The sequence below is a fragment of the Talpa europaea genome (assembly GCF_964194135.1).
Source record: "Talpa europaea genome assembly, chromosome: 6".
In the NCBI taxonomy this organism is placed as follows: Eukaryota; Metazoa; Chordata; class Mammalia; order Eulipotyphla; family Talpidae; genus Talpa; species Talpa europaea.
The window spans coordinates 78,635,833-78,659,103 of NC_140072.1; the positions used below are offsets into that span (position 1 = coordinate 78,635,833).

The window sequence follows — 23,271 nt, forward strand, 5'->3', positions numbered from 1 at the left end:
TTTTATTTTTCTTCCCTAATTGCTATGGCTAGAACTTCCAGTACCTTTTGAATAAAATAGCAAGAGGAGATGTTGTTGTTTTTTTCTTTATTATAGGGACAGAACATTTTTTCTATTTGGTATGATGTTGTGAACTTTTGTAGATGCCTTGAGAATGTTCCCTATTATTTCTGTTTTGTTAAATGTTACTTAAATGATTTTTCTTTTTCTGTTGACTAAAGCATATGTTTTCCCTTATTGATGTAGTGTATTACATTAATTGATTTTCAGAATTTAAACCAACAATGCATTTCCAGGATATGCCTCACATATTCATGGTGTACAATCCTTTCTGTGTGTTCACTGATTTGGTCTACTATTGTTTTGCTGAGGATTTTGTGCATATATTTATAAGAGATTTTTGCATTTAGTTTTCATGTAATGTCTTTTTCTGATTTTTGTGTTAGAGAATGAGTTGGGGAATGTTTCCTCCAGATCCATTTTCATGGAGCAATTCTTTGCATACTGTTTTATATGATACTATATGACACTAATTTTTCTTTAAAGGTTTGATAGAATTCATCAGTGAAGCCATCTGTGCCTGGACTTTCTTAATGGGAAGTTTTAAGCTTGCTAACTCAATATTTTGACTTCTTATAAGTCTATTCAGTTTGTTAATTTCTTTTTGAGTAGTGTTGGTAGTTTGTATCTTTCTAGGAATTTGTCCATATCTTCTATGTCATCTATTTGTTGGTTATGTAATTGCTTATAGCATTTCCATTATAATGTTGATGCTATTACTTTTTATTTCTCTAAGGATGATCTTAATGTCCTTGTTTTTTCCCCCAATTTTAGCTAATTTAAGATCTTGTTCTCTTTTTTCATGCTCAATCTAAAAGTTTTTGTATTTTGTTCATCTTTTCAGAAAACCAAGTTTGGTTTAATGAATTTCTTTACTTTTCTATTCTCTGAAAAATTTTTTTAAAAAAGATTTTTGTTTATTTATACAAGCACTGGAGAACAGGCCAGAGGCACGGGAGGGCGAGAAAATTCACCCGAGACAGAGCAGGGAGCAGATCAGGCAGAAGGACCGAAATACACTGCTGAGGGGAGCAGCGGGCGAGACAGGAGAGGTCTGCAGCGCCCTGTGGGATCTCCCTGGCTGGTCCGGAATCAAACTGGCGCTGCAGAGGCTGTGGACAGCTCCACAGCGCCGCACCTAACTGGCTGCACCACCAGGGATTTCTTTCCTACTTTTTCCACCATTTGATGTTTTATATTTCACATGTATATCATCAAATAACATTATTAAGTTCATCATGCACTTTCTTCATGAAATACACAGCCATTTCTAATATATAATTATATCTAATAAATTATAAAAATATGTAACGAGACTGCCTGTTTTTTCAAATTGCTTTTTCTTCATGATAGTTTTCAGTGTTAGGTAATACTGTTTACTGCAGTTGTTTTCTTCTTCATGAAGATCCATGAAAGGAATTTTACCTTTTTACCTAAATGAAGACCAGCTAGATGTCTCCTGAGAAAATAACTGATTTTCTATAATTTTGGAGTCACCGTGAATTTTGTTAGATTGTTTACTGTTTTGAGTGCCTACTTTCAATAAAAACATGCAGTTTTATAGACACTAACATCTTTCCTCTCATTTCCCCCATTATATATATGGTTTGCTTTCAAAGTTTCAAAGATATGTGTCTATAAATGCACACACACAAATCTTATAGTAATAAAGTAAAAAGTTAATATCCACTTGCCCTCTTTAGTACCGTACCTGTAGATATGACACTGATTATGTTTTTTGCTCACTTACCCGTCTAATTTTTCCTTTCCCCCAAGCACACATAAGAATTCTAGTTTTACCTAGTTGAACTGTTACTATTTATTTACTTTTAAAATAATTTATTATAAATATTTTTGAATAAACAGTGGGTTCACACAGTTCATGATTCAAAAGAAATAAAAATATAAATAATGAAGTCTCTTATTTCTATCTTTATGCCATTTCTTTCTTCCAGGACCACCTGATTAAAGGTTTTATTAATTCTTTGTATTTTTCTGTACTTTGCTTTTTTCATGTAGCAACACATTTTGAAGAGTACTTCTCCCTGTGTGTTTAGCTCAGTCTATTTAGTGGATGTATTTCCCATTTACAAGCATATACTTTGTGTATTCTATTAACACACATTTAGTTTATTTTTGAATGTTTGTACTACAAACCACTATAGTGAATATCCATATATATCTATATCTCCATATATATATACACACACACACACACACATTTTGTGTACAAGTGAGAGCTATGATGTAGATTCCTAGAAGTGTAACCATTAGAGCAAAGGACAATTATAATTTTAAACCTTTAATAGGTTATGTCCTTGTTTATAGTAGAAAGTCTTTGGTCATATTTTACTTTCCAGTGACCCCTACCACTCTTCATTGTAATCTGTCCTTACTTTTCCCTCAAATTCTATCCATCTTATCTTGCTTCTTTTATCAACATAATATATGGTTTACTTATTTACACAATTTCTTGTTAGTTACCTTTCTCCTTCTCCTAAACATGTCAGCTTCACAAGGCAAGACTATTTACTTGATGTATCCCTAGCAATTAGAATTGTTCTTTGGGCCTTGTGGACCTTTAGTAAAGACATAATGAATATGAGAATGATGTCCAAAATTACCCTCCTCAAATGCCCGATTCTTTTACCCACATATTTATTTATTTATTTGCTTTTATAAAGTTTTGTGAAGATATTTGAAAAAAATTCTTTCTGGTATAAGTTGGTATACAAATTATTAAATATTGAAAAGCAGGGCCTCCTCTAGTGGCACAGCGGTTGAGCGCTGGGCTGCGAAGCTGCCCACAGCCTCTGCAACGCCGGTTCGATCCCCTGCCACCGGCAAGGGTCCCACATGGCACGCAGACCTCTCCTGCTGCGCCCACTACTCCCCTCAGCAGTGTACTTCGGTCCTTCTGCCTGTTCTGCTCCCCACTCTGGCTCCAGTGAATTCTCTCACCCTCCTGTGCTTCTGACTGTACCAAGTGCTTGTATAAATAAATAAATAAATAAATCTTAAAAAAAAAAATAAATACTGAAAAGCAGCCACAATATTTTTTCTTAAAGAGAAAAGACTTTTCTTCCTCCTCCCCGCAACCCCCAGTCCCTACAAACATGGAGCAAATTCCTAAGTTTTATCTTCCATTTTAGAAGTAAATACTAAAAGGATACATCAGATATTGCTTGCTGTCTTACCTTCTTGTCTTTAGGTTTGAAATGACTATGGAGAGTTTTAAAGACTTCTAGTTGTGATAGAGTATTTTAAATCTTAGTTTAATAGGACTAGTGGTTTTCCTGTGTTATCAACATCTGTAAGCGCATATAATTAGATACAAGAGATGTAGTCTTGAAAGAAACAGTTGCAAATAATGTGCCAGTGAATTAATGTTTTTCATATTATATGTATTATAATTTTAGAGATCTGATATTTGTAATTATTAATGTTCAGGTTATAGTAACTTATATTACCTACCTAATTATAAATAACTAATCAAGTTTATTGAAACCTAGATCTATTTAGGACAGTTTTGGAGTGCAATGTTTTGTCAAATGTTCCTATTCCTGTTCCTGTTTTAACTTTTTTATATATGTCATTATTTTCACATTCTAGAAACTATTTTTTAAGGTAAGTTGTCAATCAAACTTTGTTTATTTTTCCTAGTCTTATTCAAGGCATATGAAATTGCCAACTAATGCTTTTTCATCAACATAGATAAATTATTTTATCATGCTACATTGAATTTTAGCAAACCAGAATATTTGCTGTTTTAGTTACTGAGATGTATCGAGAGGAGCATGTGAATTCTCTTAGGTTTTTTATAAATGTTGGAAGATTTGCCAAAACTTATCATTATATGACTTGGAATCATAGAAACTTTCAGACCATAGGTCTTGATCAGTGATCTCTTTCCTTCCAACTTGGATTCTTTCATTTTAATGACAACTTATTCATTAGTGATATTTTCCTTCGGAAGATACCTTTTATCCATATAGTTGTATCTGAGTTGTAGTCTCACCAGTGTTTTACAACTTTGTTTCCAAGAGTAATAGACATCTGTTTTTTTACATCTTTTATGGAAAAGCCAATGTGACTGGGTGTGGTGGCAGTTTTCTCTCCTATAGGATTATCTTTTATTGGGTGGATCAGCTTTGGGTCTTGATTCAGTAAACTAAGTTCCAGGTCAGTTATGTATCACCTATTTAGAAAACGAGATCTGTCATACCATTTCTTTGTGTGAGTTACACTCACTAGTTTGTTACCAGTGAGTGGATGGGAACTGAGGAGATACATAGTAAAGCCAAGTTTTATTTTACACTTTGTACTGGTGATGCAATTGCTGCTTGTTTCTCTGGGCATACTAAGGGAGGGAAAATAAAGAAAAAAGCCATTCATTCCTATTGCTATTCCCTTTTAATTTATTTTCTTATATCATTTGTGCTATTGCCTTTAAAAAATAAATATTTAACAACAAATTAGATACAATTTTTCTACCCTCAGGATGCTTAGAGGCTAGTTGAGATATGGACAATTGAGCAAGCAAGTAAATCACAGTTCAGTTAAGTTCTTAGAAAGGCCAAAAAGCACTGTGTTCTGTAGTTCTTAAAGAAGAAAGTGCCAGGAGCTCATCTCTTATGAGGAGGACCAGGTAAATATTAACTGCCAGGTACATTTTTTTTCTGGGAGTAGACTCACCCCTCTCTCCATAAGGGCGTGGTGTAACTGGATGACTTATTTAGCTGGTGTTTACCCCTACATGTTGTAACAAAAATTGTGATTAAGTGTGAGCAAGGTTTGCTTTTGCATTCTTCTTTATCTCACTTGCATTTATACTTCTGTCCACATTAAAGGATGTCCTTGATACTAACTGCTGTTAACTAATGTTATGCAAGTGATTGGAAGGATTTTCTAACATATAAACATTATCCCTTTTGTTTTGATGTATAAACTTGCTGAGGAGGGAATCTAGAAGATAAAGGAAACTCTTTTTTCCTCTATGTCTCTAATACATTCTTGTCATATATTTAACTTGTAACTTCATTACTGATCACTCATTACAGTCTCATGAATCAAGTGTTAGGATGTGTAGGGGCAGGACAGGACACAGAGCAGGGTTTCTGATCCAGCAGATCGGGTAAAGGAGGAGTCAGAGTCCTCAGTGGCTTTTGCAGGTCTTTTTTTTTTTTCAATAAAATTTTTTTTAATAGAGGCATGTTTTATTTATTTGTTTGTTTGTTTATACATGCACTGGGTACAGTCAGAAGCGCAGGAGGGTGAGAGAATTCACCAGAGCCAGAGCGGGGAGCAGAGCAGGCAGAAGGACCGAAGTACACTGCTGAGGGGAGCAGCGGGCGGCAGGAGAGGTCTGCGCGCCATGTGGGACCCTCCTCCGGTGGCCAGGGAGCAGCTGGGGATTGAACCCTGCGCCGCAGAGGCCGCGGGCAGCTTCGCAACCCAGCGCTCAACCGCTGCGCCACCAGGGAGGCCCTTGCAGGTCTTTTATTAAGATTTACCAGGTATTTGGCAGGCAGGGTGCTGGGGGCCGGGAGGCTGGCAGTCCTCCCAGCTCCCAGCAAATGCTCACTCTATCTGGGCTCTCTGGCATTCTCTCTGCTTCTCGTCTTCTCTCAGCTTCTCTGCTTCTTTCTCAGTTTCTGTTCATTCTTGGCTTCGGCTGGCATCCCTGTGACGCCGCCCTTATAAACTTAGTCTCTCAGCCCAGGTGTACTGCCGTGGACCAGCACAGCAGTAGACGATGAGGCCGTCTCAGGGTTGAGAGACTGCGCAGGGTGGTCAGGGATTCGGTTAAAGAAATGACAAACAGACACACTTCAAGAGAGAGTGTAAATCTGAGTGCGCTTTTATTAAGTTAGTGGTCAGTATATATATGTTTTTTCTAAAGGCATAGGAACAGTGAACATCAAAGAGATCAGTTTGCTCATAGGCTTAGCTTAATTGACAGGGCAGTGATTTATGTCCGAAGTTACACCTGGACCTAGCCTCGTTTCTAATTGGACAGGTTATTAACTCTTTTTATATTCTTGTACTAACTACTACTACTATTACCTACTTATGTTTACTCATAATTAATTGTCATAGGTAAATTTATATTATAATGCAGTTAATATCAAAGGTACTAAAGTTAAGCACATAATAGAAAGATTATTAAACTAACAATTCTATTATTACACAGTGTTTAGTAATGTTTCATTTGGATTAGCCTGTTTATTAAATTATGTATATATTTTAATTAGCAATCAATGACCAGAAAAAGGAAAGATTTTAGAGAGACAGTTGTAGCAGAATGAAGTTTGTGGGCCTTGAGAAAGCGAGATAAGGTTCCAGGTGGTCAGCATTTCTTTTAATTATCTTTGTGGCAGCTTCTGGTGGTCATTATATCTTGGCAGGCATTCGGCTTCTCTGCATCTTAGGGAGTTTGCTGTTCTCCCCCTGCGCGCATGGTTCCTTGCCCACGCTGGACCTCAGGGACCATGGCAACAGCCATTAGCCCTGAAGGTCACTGCAGGGGGGGGCGGTGCAGCAGTGTACCTACTTCAGGTGCCCGCCATCAGGCATGCATTCAGGACCACAGGGTTCCCTCATCTATCCTAATGGTGGGAGGGCAGAAAAGCCTGATACTTTTTCCTTACCCTACAGGATGTATACTTTTGACTATGAGATAGAGAGCGTATTTATTACTGATTATTTTTATTTTGGTTGTGGCTAATACTTAAGTACAGATCAGAGAGAATAGTGTTTTTAACTTTTAAAATCACAGTTTAAATTCATGTTAAGTTACAATAGCATGAATAATAAAATAATTTTCTGGTGCCTAATTTCTGATGTTTTCAATATGGTTTATGTCACCACTTGGTGGAGCTCTTTTATAAGTTTGTGTATTATAAAATAACAGTTATAAATCATCCCTAATTAAGGGTTATCATTAGAGTAGTTCAGGTGAGCTAGCTAATAGCTTCATAGGCAGCCTCTTCAGATGTTAGTTGTAGTTTTTAATTTAAACTGTGGTATATTTAATTAAAGTTTTAGTGTTTTAAATATTTTTCTCAAGTATTTCTCATTTTTTCTCTGTCCTGCTTTATATAAATTTAGTTTTCTTTTATTGACTTAATTTTCCCCTATTTTATAATTGTAGGTAAATTACAAAGTGTATCTAGAGTTAATCAAGAAAATGAAATAACATTTATAAATCCTACCACCTCAAGATATTTGTAACATTTTGGTATATTTTTGTCTTCCCTTCTTTCAATTTTTTTTCCAAAAACTGAAATAAAATTCTTTTCAGAATTTTGTATTAAAGTGTTTTTTCTTATGTCTTTGGTATTTTCCCATATCGTTATAATATTCTTTGAAAATGTTTTAAGGGTTTTATAGTAATTCATATATATTTAATATATAATGTATAATATTTCATATGTAGCACTGTTATAACATTCATTCTATTTTAAGATATTTAGGCTTTTCCCATTATATTTGCTATATAACTAATTCTTTGACTACTACTAAATCGTGGCTCAATTCTTCAGTTATTTTTATTGAATAACTTTAAGATATAAATCTGGACTGTTTCAAGGATATTGATGCATATTATAAAATAGCCTTCAGTTGCTACTTCTGAGGTTTACTATTTCAAAATATATTTTTTTGGAAGGTATTTGTAGGGTAAGGAAAAATGTCAGGCTTTTCTGCCCTCCTGCCATCAGGATAGATAATGGATCCTTGAAGTCCTGAATGCATGCCTGATGGCGGGCACCTGGAATAGGGTGTGGGCATAGGTAGATGGGATTCACCTGGGCTAAGACTGTGCTTTTTAAGGGCGGCATCATGGGGATGCCAGGAGAAGCAGAGCAGCAGCAGCAGAAGCCGAAGAGAAGCCGAGATCACCGGAGAGCCCAGATAGAGTGAGGATTTGCTGGGGGCTGGCAGTCCTCCCAACCCCCCAGCATCCCTGCCTGCTGTGTACCGGGTAAATCCCAATAAAAGACTTGCAAAAACCACTGAGGACTCTGACTCCTCCTTTACCCGGTCTGCATGGGATCCTAGAAAACCTGCACTGTGTCCATTCCTGCCTCTACAGTATTGTTTGTTCTTTTGCAAAAATGTTTATTTATATCCTTTACCCATTTTCTTTCATGTTTTACTATTTCTTTTTGACGATTCTTTTTTACTGTTTCTTATTGATTCTTTTGGCTGCTTAGAAAGAATGAACTTTTCCACTGTTTTTAACAATTTCTAAGGTGCTGTTCTGAGCACCTTAAAATTCTCATCTAAAATACCACATTCTCATCTAAAATTTCAGGAAGTTGTATCACTTACAGGTTTTAGGTTGTATATTGCCATTGGCAAATAAGGCCTGGTGTAGGGGCAGGAAGACCACAGTGCAGGTTTTCTGATCTAACAGACCAGGTAAAGGAGGAGTCAGAGTCCTCAGTGGCTTTTGCAGGTCTATTATTTAGATTTACCACGCTTATGGCAGGCAGGGTTGCTGGGGGGCCGGGAGGCTGGCAGTCCTCCGAGCCCCCAGCAAATCCTCACTCTATCTGGGCTGTCTAGCGTTCTCACTGCTTCTCTTCTTCTCTCGACTTCTCTTTCTCTCAGCTTCTACTGGCGTCCCCGTGACGCTGCCCTTAAAAGCCAAGTCTTAGCCCAGGTGAATCCCATCTACCTCTGCCCACACCCTATTCCAGGTGCCCGCCATCAGGCATGCATTCAGGATCCCAGGGTTCCGTCATCATCCATCCTAATGGTGGGAGGGCAGAAAAGCCTGATACTTTTTACCTTACCTTACACCTGGATATTGAGAAAGCAGCATCAGAGCTGGAAAGCAGGAAGAGATAAGAATCATCTGTGTGGAGGTTATGGGGATACTAAGGAAGCGGATGAAATTGCTGAGGAAAGAGAAGATGATGGGAAAAGTCCTTGGAGTTAGGAAACATTGAACAAGTGAAAAAGTGAAAGAGAATGAGTATGTGGAGTGCTTCAAAAGCTGAGAAAAGGTTTCCAAGGAAAATGGGCAATAGTATCAGGTAGTTGCATAGAGGTCTTTGTGGATGAAACCAAGATAAAGGCCATCCAATTTAGAAAGAGAGATCTTTGAAGACTTGGAGAATAGTCTCAGTCAAATAGAGCCGGTATTGTGAGAGAAGTGTGTTCAGGGGGCTGTATTGTGCATGTACTGGGAGAGTATGTATGGTGCGTATCAATAGAATAGTGAGAGGTTTGTTTATCTGATGAGAATTGTAGCTTGACAAGTTCGAGGGAGAGGTTTTTTTTTTCTTTCAATGAAGATGCAATATTATTTTGCATATATAGGGGAAAGAGACTTTTAGATAGAAAACAAAAAAATTATAAAAGAAGAAGGAATTAATGAACTAGGTCTTGACAGAGAGGAGAGAAAATTATGATTCATAGTGGGAGGTAGGAAGGGATTAAAGTTGTTAACTTGAGAGTGGAGGAGAATGTTTGTCAAAGTAGAAGAAAAGAGAACTCGAAATGTGGAGACATTTTGACTTAGAGGAAGACTGGAAGATAGGTAGTAGAAATTATTTGATGTAGAAGAGAATGTTGACATTTTAGGTATTGTGATTCTTCAACCTTCACGATAAAATAAAACTCAATAATACATAACAGTAAAATAGTTAAGAACTGAGAACCCCTGATAAAATGGTGAGTTGAAGGCTTTCAATAATGAAAATGTTAGGAGCATCAATGTATAAATGTAATAAGGAAAAATTTTTAAAGAAAAGAAAAATACTAAATGGAACATTATGAAACTTGAATTTTATTTTTTTTGCTTTCTTTTTTATTAGTTTTTTAAATTTTTTTACATCATTGTTCATTTTTAAACAATATTTGCTTCCCCTCATCCCCTCATGTGTAGTTCCTATAGTTTCCTTCACCAGTGCACCCGTGCACCATCACTTCAGTCCCCTGTGCTCCTCCCACCCTCCTTCTGATCCCTCTCCTACCTCTTCCCCTGCAGTATATCTGTGATTTATAATTGACTGTTTTTGCTTTGTTGTATTTTGTACTGTTATTATTTTTTTTACACTGATGTCTTATTTGGTTCCCATATATTCCTGCTATAAGTGAAACAATCTGATATTTTTCTTTTTCCTTCTGGTTTATTTCTCTGAGCATAATTCCTTCTAGCTCCATCCATGTTGCTGCGAATGGCATGAGTTTATCTTTTTTGATGGCTGAATAAAATTCCGTTGTGTATATATATTACATTTTCTTGATCCAGTCATCTGATTTTGGGCATTTGGGTTGTTTCCAGTTTTTGCCTATTGTAAATAGTGCTGCAGTAAACACAAGGGTACAGGTGCTCTTTGGAATCAATGTTTTTGAGTCCTTTGGGTAGATCCCTAGGAGTGGAATTGCTGGGTCACATGTTAGCTCCATTTTTAGCCGAGCGAGGAACCTACAGATAGCTTTCCCTAGTGGTTGGACCAGTTTGCACTACCACCAGCAATGTAGGAGAGTTCTTTTTTCACCACATTCTCACCAATATTTGTTGTTGCTTGTTTTTTTTTTTTTTAAAGAAGAGTTGTTTTTATTTATTTTTTTAAGATTTATTTATTTATACAAGCACTGGGTACAGCCAGAAGCGCGGGAGGGTAAGAGAATTCACCAGAGCCAGAGCGTAGAGCGTAGAGCAGAACAGGCAGAAGGACCGAAGTACACTGCTGTGGGGAGCAATGAGCGTGGCAGGAGAGGTGTGCGTGCCATGTGGGACCCTCGCCAGCAGTTGGGGATCGAACCTGCGCTGCAGAGGCTGCAGGCAGCTTTGCAGCCCAGTGCTCAACTGTTGCACCACCGGGGAGGCCCTGTTGTTGTTTGTTTTTTTGATATGTGCCATTCTTACTGGTGTAAAGTGGTATCTCAATGTGGTTTTGATTTGCATTTCCCTGATGATAAGGGATGTTGAACATTTTTTCATATGCCTGTTGGCCATTTGCATTTCCTCTTTGGAGAAATGTCTTTTAAATTCTTCTGCTCATTTCTTGATTGGATTGTTGATTTTGTTTTTGTTGAGTCCTGTGAGTTCTTTGTATATCTTTGTGATCAGTCCCTTATCAGTTGACTGCTGTGCAAAGGTTTTTTTTCCCAATCAGTGGGGTGTCTCTCTGTTTTGGTTAATGTCTCTTTTGCTGTACACAGAAGCTTTTCAGTTTGATGTAATGCCAGGTGTTTATCCTTTCCTTGACTTTCTTTGCTTTGGGATAAGTCTTTAAAGATGGATTGCGATGTATGTCTTACAGCGTTTTACCTATATTTTCTTCTATATATTTTATGGTTTCAGGTCTTATGTCCAGTTCTCTTATCCATTTTGAGTTGATTTTTGTGCCTGGTGAGAGGTATTGGTGTAGTTTCATTATTTTACATGTGGTGGTCCAGTTTTCCCAGCACCATTTATTGAACAAACTGTCCATGAGGAAACAAATTTTAGCTAAGCATGCAGGCTAAACACGTTTCAACTCTTCAGTCTTTAATTCCTTTATACAAGGAGAGGTGAGTCAGATTGAAAAATCTTCTAACTATTAAAGTTAATAACACATGTACAGCTATGATACTCAAGACAGTGTAGAAAAGAAAGATTAGTAGATCAGTTGTGCAGAACAGAAATTCAGAAATAGGCCCACAAATATATAGTCAGCCTTTGCACACAGAAGAGGTCATTCAACCAAGAAAGGATATTCTTCTCAACGAATGATGATGGGGCAATTGGACATACATACATACATAATATGTATGTATATACATGTATATAAAGAACTTTAATCTCTACCTAGTATTTATAAAATTGAGACAAATGAAATGTATACCTAACCTTGGAGAAGATGACAAAGGACAAATACTTGTGATTTTGGCTTACATTAAGGATTTATTTTATAGCTACTACCACTGAAAGCACAATTCATAAAAGAAAAAAATTAAGCTCAATTAAATTGAGCTTCAGCAAAATTTAAAGCTTACTCTTGAAATACGCACTTTATGAAAGTGAAAACACAAGCCACAGACTGCTTGAAAATTTTTACAAGTATCTATTAAGATAAGAAGGTATAAATAACTCTTATAGCTCAACAAGACAAAAAAAAAACCCAAAATAGAAAATTGGCAAGAGATTCAAAAAAGACCCTTTACCAAGGAAGAAGTAAGGATGTTAAGTAAGCAATGGAAAATGCTAAGTGTCATTAGTTCTTGAGCTAATGTACCACCACACATCTTTTAGAATGACTTAAAAACCATCAAACAAGTTATAGTTAGGATGTGCAACAAATAAAACTCATGTTTCTTGCTGGTGGGAATACCAAATGATATAGGTACATTGGAAAACAATTTCTAACCAACATAAACTTACCTTAAATTTAGGAATTAGCCATTCTCCAACTAGGTATTAGTCCAAGCACAATGACGAATGTATATCCAACTAATGGTGTATATTGGAGTATTTAGAGATAGGGTTAGTAGCCTTATTCAACATACTGTATTCAGTTGTTGGGATGAATAAACAGATTGTGATATCCATATAATGGTGTGCCACTAGCTGTTAATGGGAATAAATACTAATAGATACAGCAAAGTAGATGAGTCCTCAGAAGTGTTATGCTAAGAAAAGAAGCCAGGCAAAAAGACCACAGATGCTGTAATTCCTTTTGTATGATATTCTGGAAAAGAAAATGAAATCAGATCTGGTTACCAGTGATTAGGGGTCAAAAACCTGATATTAAAAAAAAATAACCCAGTATGTCTTGGGGTAGAGTTTATGGTATAGAGAAGTTCAAGTAATGGGTAGTCTTGAGACAGATAGGGGTATGGAATGACTGCTAGATTCACTGGTAATTGTAATGCAACTGCTGATGATTATCGCTGATTTAGTTGGTACAATGCCAGGTAGTGTACCTTAAGAGCAACCACACATTTAATTTAATGTGACTCATATTATTTTCTCTGTTTTAGAAGAAACAGGTTTAATTTGATTTAACAAGTTGCCTATAATCATGAAACTTTGGCATGTATTTAAACTTTTGGTTTCCACATCAAAATTCATGTTAATATAAATAAAAGTACCAAGAAATCATAGAAATTCTTTTCATTTGTCTTCACTACTGCATCATCAAAGACATAAACTTAGCAGTTATATAAAGAGTACTTGCACCATTATTGGAGGTCTCAGATTTTAGAAGATACAAATAAAAACATTGCAAAAAAGAAATCTCTATGAATATAAAGATACAGTTTTTAAATGATAAAGATTATTGGTTAGAATGATGTTTTTTGTTTAGGCATATATAGAAAACAACTTTATTAATATAGTAATATTAATGATTACACAACATTTTGTAATCAACTCTAATCTTCATGGTTTTGTAAATTTTGTTTTTTTGCTCTAGCAAATCTTGCTGATATGTAGATATAAGACCAGACCAAGTGGATGCTATCGGCTAGAACTAAAATGCAGGTTCTCTCTCTTTCTGTCTCTGTCTACTTTTAATTACTTTAATCTAGAAATTCTGCTTCTAGAACTCTGTTGGACATTGGTCATTTTCTTTGCATAGACACACAAAAATATTTGCTATAACATCTATCTCATTTGTAACCTGGATCCTGCTAAAGAACTAAATCAAATGTAAGTAATTAAAATATTTAATATGCTTTTCACTATCAAGTTTAGAAGAAACTTTTCTCCCCCCAAAGGTAAAATATGTGTGAAGGAGAAAAAAATAACCTATCTAGATATAGAATTAATTGGAATATTAACAGCAACAAGCTTTATAAGTCATCTGAAATGAAGGTTACATATTTTGTTCATAGAAAAATTCTTCAGATTCTTAAAAATCAGAAATTGTTTATAATGAAATATACATAAACATTTCTTTTAGGCATTTTATCATTCCAGGCGACCTGTGTGGTATTGTTTTGGCTATGTCTTAATAAACTTGCTGTTTAAATGAAAAGGAATAAACAACATATTCGACTTAAACAAATTTAGTTGCTTCATTACCCTCCATTTAAAAGAATAAATCAATAAAAATATAAAAATAAAAAGCAACTGGAACTGATGAGACCAGGCACATTGAGAGGAGTTAGGCTGACCAGGATACTGTGAGAACAAAGAAACAAACCAAAAGCTTGATAAGAAGTATACATAATAATTTTAAAAACTTGGTAATTTGGGGGTTATTAAATAGACAAGAAATCTTCCACATCTTATAAGCTTCTGAGAAACTGATCGTATTAATATAAACATATATATTAAAGTTGACATTGCTTTCTTTTATTAACATATAGTATATTTAGTAATTATAACAGTCAGGTAACATATACCATGTCACTTTCAGAAGTGGTACACTAGTAAGTACCATAGTTTCCAAATCAGATCTATTGAGGCATAATTTATATACACTAAAATCAACCAATTTTAAGTGAACTGTTCAATAAATTTTGACAATGTTTAATCATGTAATTATCATCATTAAGATATAAATTTTTATGTAGAACTTTTATTCAAATGACATTGCATTGTAACATTATGTAAGTTTCAGGTGCACATCACTGAAAATCAATATATGTATATATCACCTTAATTTCATCACTAAATGTCCAATTATGTTGTTCACTATACAGTTGACCTCTCTTGTATGATTTTCCCACTTCTCCTGGTTACCACTAATTGTTTTTACAGTCTAAAATTGTATTTTTATTTTATTTAGCCCATTTGTTTGTTTTCACATATAAGTAAAATTATACAGTCATTCTCTGTGTTGCTTCTTTTACTAAGCATAATACCTTTTAGATTCACCCATGTTGTAGCAAATGACAGGATTTATCTTATTTTACAGGTGAATATTATTCCATTATGTATATATACCACATCTTTTCATCTGCTGTGGCACTTAGTTTGTTTCCAGCTCCTGGCTATAGTAAATAATGCTGCAGTAAACATGGGGGGTACATCTATCTCTTCTAATTAATCTTGTGTTTTTCAGTAAATACTCAGAAGTGAGTAACTGGATGAAATGAAATTTCTATTTTTAAGTTTTCGATGTATCTCCATATTGCTTTCCATAACAGCTACTCCAATATACATTCCCAACAATAGAGTGCAATAGTCCCCTTCTCTCCACATCCACCCCAGCACTTGTTTCATGTCTTTTTGAAATGGTCATTCTCACATACACCATGATCAAGTGGGCTTTATTTCAGGGATGTAATGATGGTTTGACATCTGCAAATAAATAAACTTGATATACCACACCAACAAAAAGAAGAACAAAAATCACAACCATTTCAATAGATACAGAAGAAGGATTTTATAAGATTCAGCATCCCTTTATGATTAAAAACCCTCAAAAAATGGGTACAGAAGGAACATACCTCAATATAAGTTCATATATGTCAAACCCATAGCTAACATCATACTCAGGGGTGGAAAACTGAAAGCTTTTACTTAAAGATCAGGAACAGTACAAGGATGTCGATGTCCACTCTCACCATATTATTCAACATAGTATTGGAGGGCTTAGCAAGAACAATTAAATTATATCTCTGTGTGTGTGTATGTATGTATGCATGCATCTATCTCTGTTCATCATCATCATCATCTGTATGTATATATGTATCCAAGTTGGAAAGAAAAGTAAACCTAACACAATTTGCGGATGATATGGTAATATACATAGAAAATACAAAAGACTCCAGTAAAGTGCTATTAGAAATTAATGAAAAAAAGTAGCAGACTACCAAATTAGTATACAAAATTGCTGTGTTTCTATATACACATAATTAGTAGAAAGAGAAATAAGAAAAACAATCTCATTTATAGCCACATCAAAAAGAATTAAATACTGTGTAAATAAATTCAAAGAACTAAAAGACCTATCCATAGAGTTGTTTGATTATTACAGAAAATTCTTTTATTCTCTTTTGACGTCATCACCCAACATCTCCTCTCCTGTTCCCAGGAAGCCACTTATCTACTCTCTAACATTAAAGATTAGTTTTGTCTTTCTAGAATTTCATACAAAAGAAATCAATTATATGGTATGCACCCTTTGGTTCTTGGTTTCTCTTTCTCAATGTAAGAATTTTGAGATTGATGTTGTTTTTATTATACATTTACTTTTTATTCTTGAATAATATTCCAGTATATCAATATAGCACAATTTGTTCACCTGTTTTTGGTTATTGGGTGGTTTCTAGTTCTTGGTTGGTTTTTGTAATTAATTAATTAATTAATCAATTAATTTAGTGGGACTCTTGCCAGCGGCCAGTAACGAATTGGCGCTGCAGAGGCTGCGGGCAGCCTCGCAGCCCAGCGCTCAACCGCTGTGCCACCAGGGGAGGCCCCTAGTTCTTGGTTGTTATGAGTGAACCTGCTATGAACATTCATGTATAATGTTTTCTTAGGTGTTAATATCTGAGTGGAATTGCTCAGTGTTATGAAAAGCTTATATTTAACTTTATATGAACTTGGCATATTTTTAAATGTTCCATTTCTCTACATCCTCATCAACCCTTGATATTTCAGAAATATATTTCAGGCTTTGAATTTTAAGCATTCAAGTAGTTTTATAGCATATTTTCAAATGTTTCTTTCCCAAGTAGCTAAAATTAAGGACAAATTTATAGTTGGATTAGTGATAGACTTTGTATTATCTGTAAAGTTTAATAATCCAGAACAGGTTTCCTTCCTAAAACTTTTATATAATTGAGATTCCAAAATAATGTAAAGTTGTATCACATACTTTTCAAGTCTGTTGTAATCTCCAGTTTATAGTAGCAAATACCTCCATTGTTTAATACAACATCAGATATTTGACATTTCTTTTATTTTCAATTTAATATAATACAAATTTTACTTACAAAACATGTATTTAGGAAGTATTCTGTATTTTTAATGTACTCTAATAATGTACTCTAATAATGATGTACTGTAATGTACTCTAATAATGATGGAAATATATTCTAGTAGTACTGATAACCATTACTCATTTAAGTAGCTAGTTATATGCTAGGGACTTTAAATATTTAAGTTTTAAGGCTTTGTAGATATATCACCTAAATTAATTCTTACAAAGTAAGGTATGTTTTATATTTTCATTCTACAAGGAAGGCAACATGGCACTAAGGGGTATAAATTTCACAAGGTTAAAAAATACTTGAATTATTAATTGATGTAGGAACTGAATAAATCAGAACAAGGATAGTCAAGTGAGAAAGTAGGCTTTTTTTAAACAACAATTTATATGTTATGGATGCTAGAGTTTTTTAACTTGACTTTGAGCACTCTGGGTTGTTGAATAATGAGAAATTACTTCAAAGAACTCACTGACCCCCTAAATGTTCCACAGTAAGTTGTAATTTAACTTTTTGATCTTTTTTAGCATATTTTTGGCCTTATAATATAAAATTTGAGTATTTTTTACTAACGTAGAATTAAATGCTCTCAGTGCCATTTTATGCCATTTTAGGATTTAAAAACCAATTTATTTTATGCTAAATAGAAAAGACACATACAATAAATTTTGAATCTTGTATGCAATGTATGAATGATTTAATGAAATATTTGAACTTTATTTTTTTCCCCAGGAAGGTTATAATCAAAGGAAAAAGGAACTGTGGGGAATCTGTGTCTTTATTGCAGCAGTGGACCTAGATGAGATGCCATTTACTTTCACTGAGCTACAGAAAAGCATAGAAACCAGGTAAAATTTATTACACAAAAATATGCCTCTGCCATCAAAGAAAACTACTTTTGAACTTTCCTCCTAACAGACTTTAGAGAGCTAATGAAAAATGCTAGAATTATATAAAACGTAAAGGACTTTTAATAAACATAACTTTTAAAATGCAACTACCTCATTTAAATAATATACCTATTATATTAATTCTAAATGGCTCTATCCTAGAAAAGACATATACTACTGCCCTTTTTGGTAAAATTTTTTCATGACATTTCATAAATATGCTACAAAATAAATGACCATAGTTGATTAGACTCTCTACCCCCTTCATATTCATCCTCCCTTTCTGTTAATCTAAGTACTGCAATCAGATTCCAAAGATTGGTTTTGGAATGTTCTTTTGCTTTGTTTCTTTATATTCCTCATATCAGTGAAATTATTCAGTACCTTTCTCCTTCTGACTTATTTCACTTAGTATAATTCTCTCCAGTTCCATCTGTGTTATCATAAATGGCAAGATCATCTTTTTCCCCCTTCTAAATAGCATAATACTATTCCATTTTGTATATATACCAGGTATAAGGTGATATCTCATTGTGGTTTTGGCTTGCATTTTCCTGATGATACATGATGGTGAGCATTTTTTCATTTGCTCATTGACCATCTGTATATCTTCTTTGGGGGAGTGCCTGTTTAGCTCTTCTGTTCTTTTTTTGATTGTGTTCTTTGTTGTTTTTTTGTTGAATTGTATGAATTCATTGTCAATCTAGAATATTAGCCCCTTGTTGGATATATGATGTGTAAATATTGACTCCCATTCAATTGGGAGTAACAGTTTGTTTTAGTGACAATTTCTTTTGCTATGCAGAAGCTTTTTATTTTGATGTAGTCCCGATGTTTATATTCTCTTTTGTTTTGGAGTCAAGTCCCCAAATACATCACTGAGGCCAGTGTTATGAAATGTTTTGCCTATATTTTCTTTTATGTGTATGATGTGAAATAGTGGTCTAGTTTCATTCTTTTGTATGTCGTCTAGTTTTCCCAACACCCTTTGTTGAAGAAACTGCCCTTTCTCCAGCGTTATTCTTGGCTCCTTTACCAACTGTGATGATGTAGGTTTTTTTCTGGGTTCTCAATTCTATTCCTTTGGTTTGTGTGTCTGTTTTTGTTTTCCCAGTATCATACTGTTTTATTATAACTTTCTAATATAGTTGGGACTCTTGGATTGTAATATTGCCATTCATCCTCTGATTGTCAGTATTGCTTCTGCTATTCAGGGCCTTTTGTGGTTCCATGAATTTCAGAAATGTTTGCCCTGTTTCATAAAGAATGCTTTGAATCTTTAAAAGTGATTGCATTGAATATTTATATTGCTTTGGGTAGGGTTGTCATTTTGACTGTTAATTTTTACAATCCATGAATAGGAAATATCTTTCCATTTATTTTAACAGTTTATTTATAGCTTCCATTTTATAGGCCCTTGACTTCCTTTGTCAAGTTTATCTGAGTATTTAATTCTTTTTGATGTAATTATAAGGGGGTTTTATTGATTTCTTCCTCTTTTAGCTCACTGATGGTACATAGGAAGGCAACTGATTTTTGTATATTGATTTTATAACCTGCCACATTGCTGAATTGATTTATTATTTCAATTAGTTTATTAGTGGGGTCTTTAGGTTTCTCTATGTATATCATCACGCAGTCTGCAAATAATGATAACTTCATATTTTTCAATGTGGAGTTCCTTTATATCCTTGTCTAGCCTAATTGCTTTATCTAGGATTTCCAATATTATGTTTAATAGCAGTGGTACAAGTGGACATACTTGCCTTGTAGTAAATCTTAGTGGAAAACTTTCTTTTTTCACAGTTACGAATGATGCTAGCTGTGGGTGTCATATATAGCCTTCATTTTTTTAAAAAAGATTTATTTATTTATTTAATTTTTATACAATAGTTGGGGTACAGGCCAGAGGCGCAGGAGGGTGAGAAGATTCACCAGAGATAGAATGGGGAGCATAACAGGCTGACAGACCAAAAGCACTTCTGAGGGGAGCAGCAGATGCCACAAGAGAGGTCTGCCACATCATGTGGAAATCTCCCTGGCCGGCTGGGAATCGAACCTGCGCTGCAAGGCTGTGGACAGCTTCACAGTGCTCTGCTCAACCTGCTGCACCACTGGAAGGCCATCGCCTTCATTTTGTTGAGATTTGTTCAGTCAAACCCCGGTTTTGGTTTGTTTTTTTTAAGACTTTTTGTTCTAGGGCCTCCCCTGTGGCGCAGCGGTTGAGCGCTGGGTTGCGAAGTTGCCCACAGCCTCTGCAGTGCCAGTTCGATCCCCAGCCACCAGTCAGGGTCCCACATGGCGCGCAGACCTCCCCTGCCACCCGCTGCTCCCCTCAGCAGTGTATTTTATCAGTCTGTCTGTTCTGCAACCTGCTCTGGCTCTGGTGTATTCTCTCACCCTCCCGCGCTTCTGACTGTACCCAGCGCTTGTATAAATAAATAAATAAATTTTTTTTTTTTTTAAAAAAAAGACTTTTCATTCTAAGTGGATGTAGAATCTTGACACATACTTTTTCAGAATCTATTGATAGGATCGTATGGTTCTTATCTTTCCCTTTACTGATGTGATGAATTATGTTGACTGACTTTTAGTTGAACCATCTTTGTATCTCTAAAAATCCCACTTAATATGTGTACAATTCTTTCACATATTGAATTTGGTTTGCTAATATTTTGTTGATAGTTTGTCTTTGTTCATTAGGAAAATTCATCTGTAGTTTTCTTTTTTGTGTGTTGTCTTTGTATGGTTTTGGTATTAGGGTACTGTTAGCCTAATAAAATATTTGTTCATCAATTTGAGAAACAAACAAGAATTTGAGAAGGCAGTGGGTATTAGCTCATCTTTAAAGGTATGGTAGAAGTCACATCAATCCATCACTTTCTTGACTTTTATTTTTGGGGAGACTTTTGATTGCTGTTTCAATTTCCTTGCTTTTAATTGCTCTGGTTAGGTTTTCTAATTTCTTATCTATACAGTCTCGGATGGTTTTATATTTCTAAGAATTTTTCCATCTTTTTTAAATTGTTCAACTTAACTAGCATACAAATGTTTATAGTAATTTCTTATGATCCTCTAAATTTCTAAAATGTCAGTTGTAACTTTTCCTCTTTTGTTTCTGATCCTGCTTATTTTAAATTCTCTAGTCTTTGTGAGCTTAGAGATTTGTTTATTATTTATTTTTTTCAAAGAGCCAGCTTTTGTTTCATTAATCATTTGGACTTTTTTTTTTTACTTCCATTTCATTGATTTCGTCTCTAATTTTTATTATTCATTTCCTTCTACTGGCTTTGGGTTTTATTTGTTCTTCTTTTTCTTGTTCCTTAAGGTGAGAGAGAAGAATATTTGAGTTCTTTCTTATCTCTTGATATTGGCCTTATTGTTCTGTACTTCCCTCTAAGTACTGCTTTTGCTGTGTCCCATATATTCTGAAACATTGTATCTTCATTATAATTTGTGTTGAGGTATTTTTTAATTTCAGTCTCCACACATTAGAGGATTTTCCTGCTTTTTTTGGGGGGGAGGTACGTTTGTAGTTTGATACATTGTGGTTACCAAAGATGCTTGGTATGATTTCAGTCTTCGTGAATTTGTTAATACTTGTCTTATAACCCAATATTTGGTCAGTCCTGGAGTATGTAGCATGTGCACTTGACAAGTTTATTCAGCTTTTTTAGGATGCAGTGCTCTATAAATGTATATTAAGCCCTTGTGGTCTAACTCCTTTCTTATGGCTGTTGTTTCCCTTACTTATTTTCTGATTGACCTATCCATTGGTGAAAGTGGAATGTTGCAGTCCTCTGACACTAATTTTTCTTTCCCAATGTTGTTCAGATATGATGGTAATTGCATTATGTATTTTGATGTTCCTTCATTTGTTGAGTATCAGATGATTAATGTTATGTTTTCCTGTTATATTTTTCCTTAATCATTATATAGTTCACCCCATTTCTTGTTACCATTTTTACTGGAAATCTATTTTATTTGAACTAAGTATAGCTGTTCTCACCTTCCTTTGGGTACAATTTGTTTATAGGATTGTTTTTCCAGTCCTTTATTTTGACCCTGGATTTCTCTTTGACATTTAGGAACATTTCCTGGAGACAGCTGAAAATTTAGAAGAGTTTTCTAATTCAGCTATGTTTTCTGTGTCTTTTAATTGAATTGATAATTTCAGTCTGTTTATATTTGGAATGATTATTTATATATGAAAGTCTGCTAATGCTGTTTTGTCCTTAATTTTGTTGTTCTATTTTCCTGTTCAGTTTTTTGTTGATGGTCTCTTCAATTTAGATATGAGAGCACCTTTCATCATTTGGAGGTGTGTCTAGTATTTGCAAACTCCATCTTCTGTTTGTCTGAGAATGCCTTTATTTTTCCCTCAAGTCTGAAGGCAGACTTTGTAGTAATATTGATAGGCATTTTTTTTTTCAATTTTTGTTTTGATCACATTGTTCTGTTCTCTTCATGTCTGTAGTGTTTCTTCAGAGAAGTTTCTGATGTATGCCTGACTGGATTCCTTTATAGGTTATCTGCTGTTCCCCCTAACAGGCTTCAATATACTTTCTTTGTCTTACACTCTTGGAGGTTTCACTACTATGTGTCTCAGTATAGGTCTCATTCTGTTTAGTTACTTAGGTGTTCTTTTAGTATCATGGCCTTTTATATGTAGTTTCTTCTTCAGCTTTAGGAAATTTTCCTCTACTATTTCTTTAAATAAGTTCTCTGTTCTGTTCTCTCTCTTTCCCCCTTCTGGAATACTCACTATTCTTATAATGCCTTTCCTTATGGAGTATGATCATTTTTGAAGTGTTTTTTCATTTATTATCTTTGTGTTTCTCTTCTTCCACCTTGATTTGTGCATTATCATCTTGAAGGTCATTGATTCAATTTTCCATTTGGTCTGTTCTACTTCCTTAGCTTTCTTCAAAATTTTTATCTCCTCCATTGATTTTTTTACATCATCTTATCTCCATTATTTTCTTATTTAAAGCCTCCATTTAGATCTTCTACTTGTTAATTTTATTTCTGAAGGCATTCATTTGTTTTTCTGAGTTTTCTTGATATATTTGAGCAGTTTTTCTGTTTTTCTTTCACTTGTTGGAAATTTTTTTATCAGAGCAATTTTTGATTTCTGTATTTGATAGGAAGAAGAGATTTTCTATTTTCCTTATTTGGTTTCTTGTGATTTGTTCTTTCTCTGTGGTGTAGTATTTATTCTTCTGACAACTCAGGTTGCTGATGGTTGTATATTTTTGTCTCCCCATTGTTGGCTTTACAAACATTAATGGTGCAGAACTTATACTTTTCCAGTGGGCACTTTATGTTAGGGATATGTAATCTGTAACTGAATCTTCAGTTTGTACCTGGTGAAAGTGGTGTGTGCCAACACAACTTGTCCCTGTGTTAATGCTGCTAGCTCTCTTCTCTGAATTTCAGA

At 34.7% G+C, this 23,271-nt stretch overlaps 1 protein-coding gene across 1 annotated transcript in view; it reads left to right on the forward strand.

The window, feature by feature from the left end:
- Window positions 1-23,271, forward strand: part of RB1 (RB transcriptional corepressor 1) — a gene marked incomplete at both ends in the record, with an annotated part of 147,667 nt that overhangs the window by 10,409 nt on the left and 113,987 nt on the right. Inside the window, one exon of the mRNA XM_084234616.1 lies at window positions 17,674-17,789. Within this exon, the coding sequence (XP_084090742.1) occupies window positions 17,674-17,789 (116 nt within the window). The remainder of the gene's footprint in view (window positions 1-17,673; window positions 17,790-23,271) is intronic.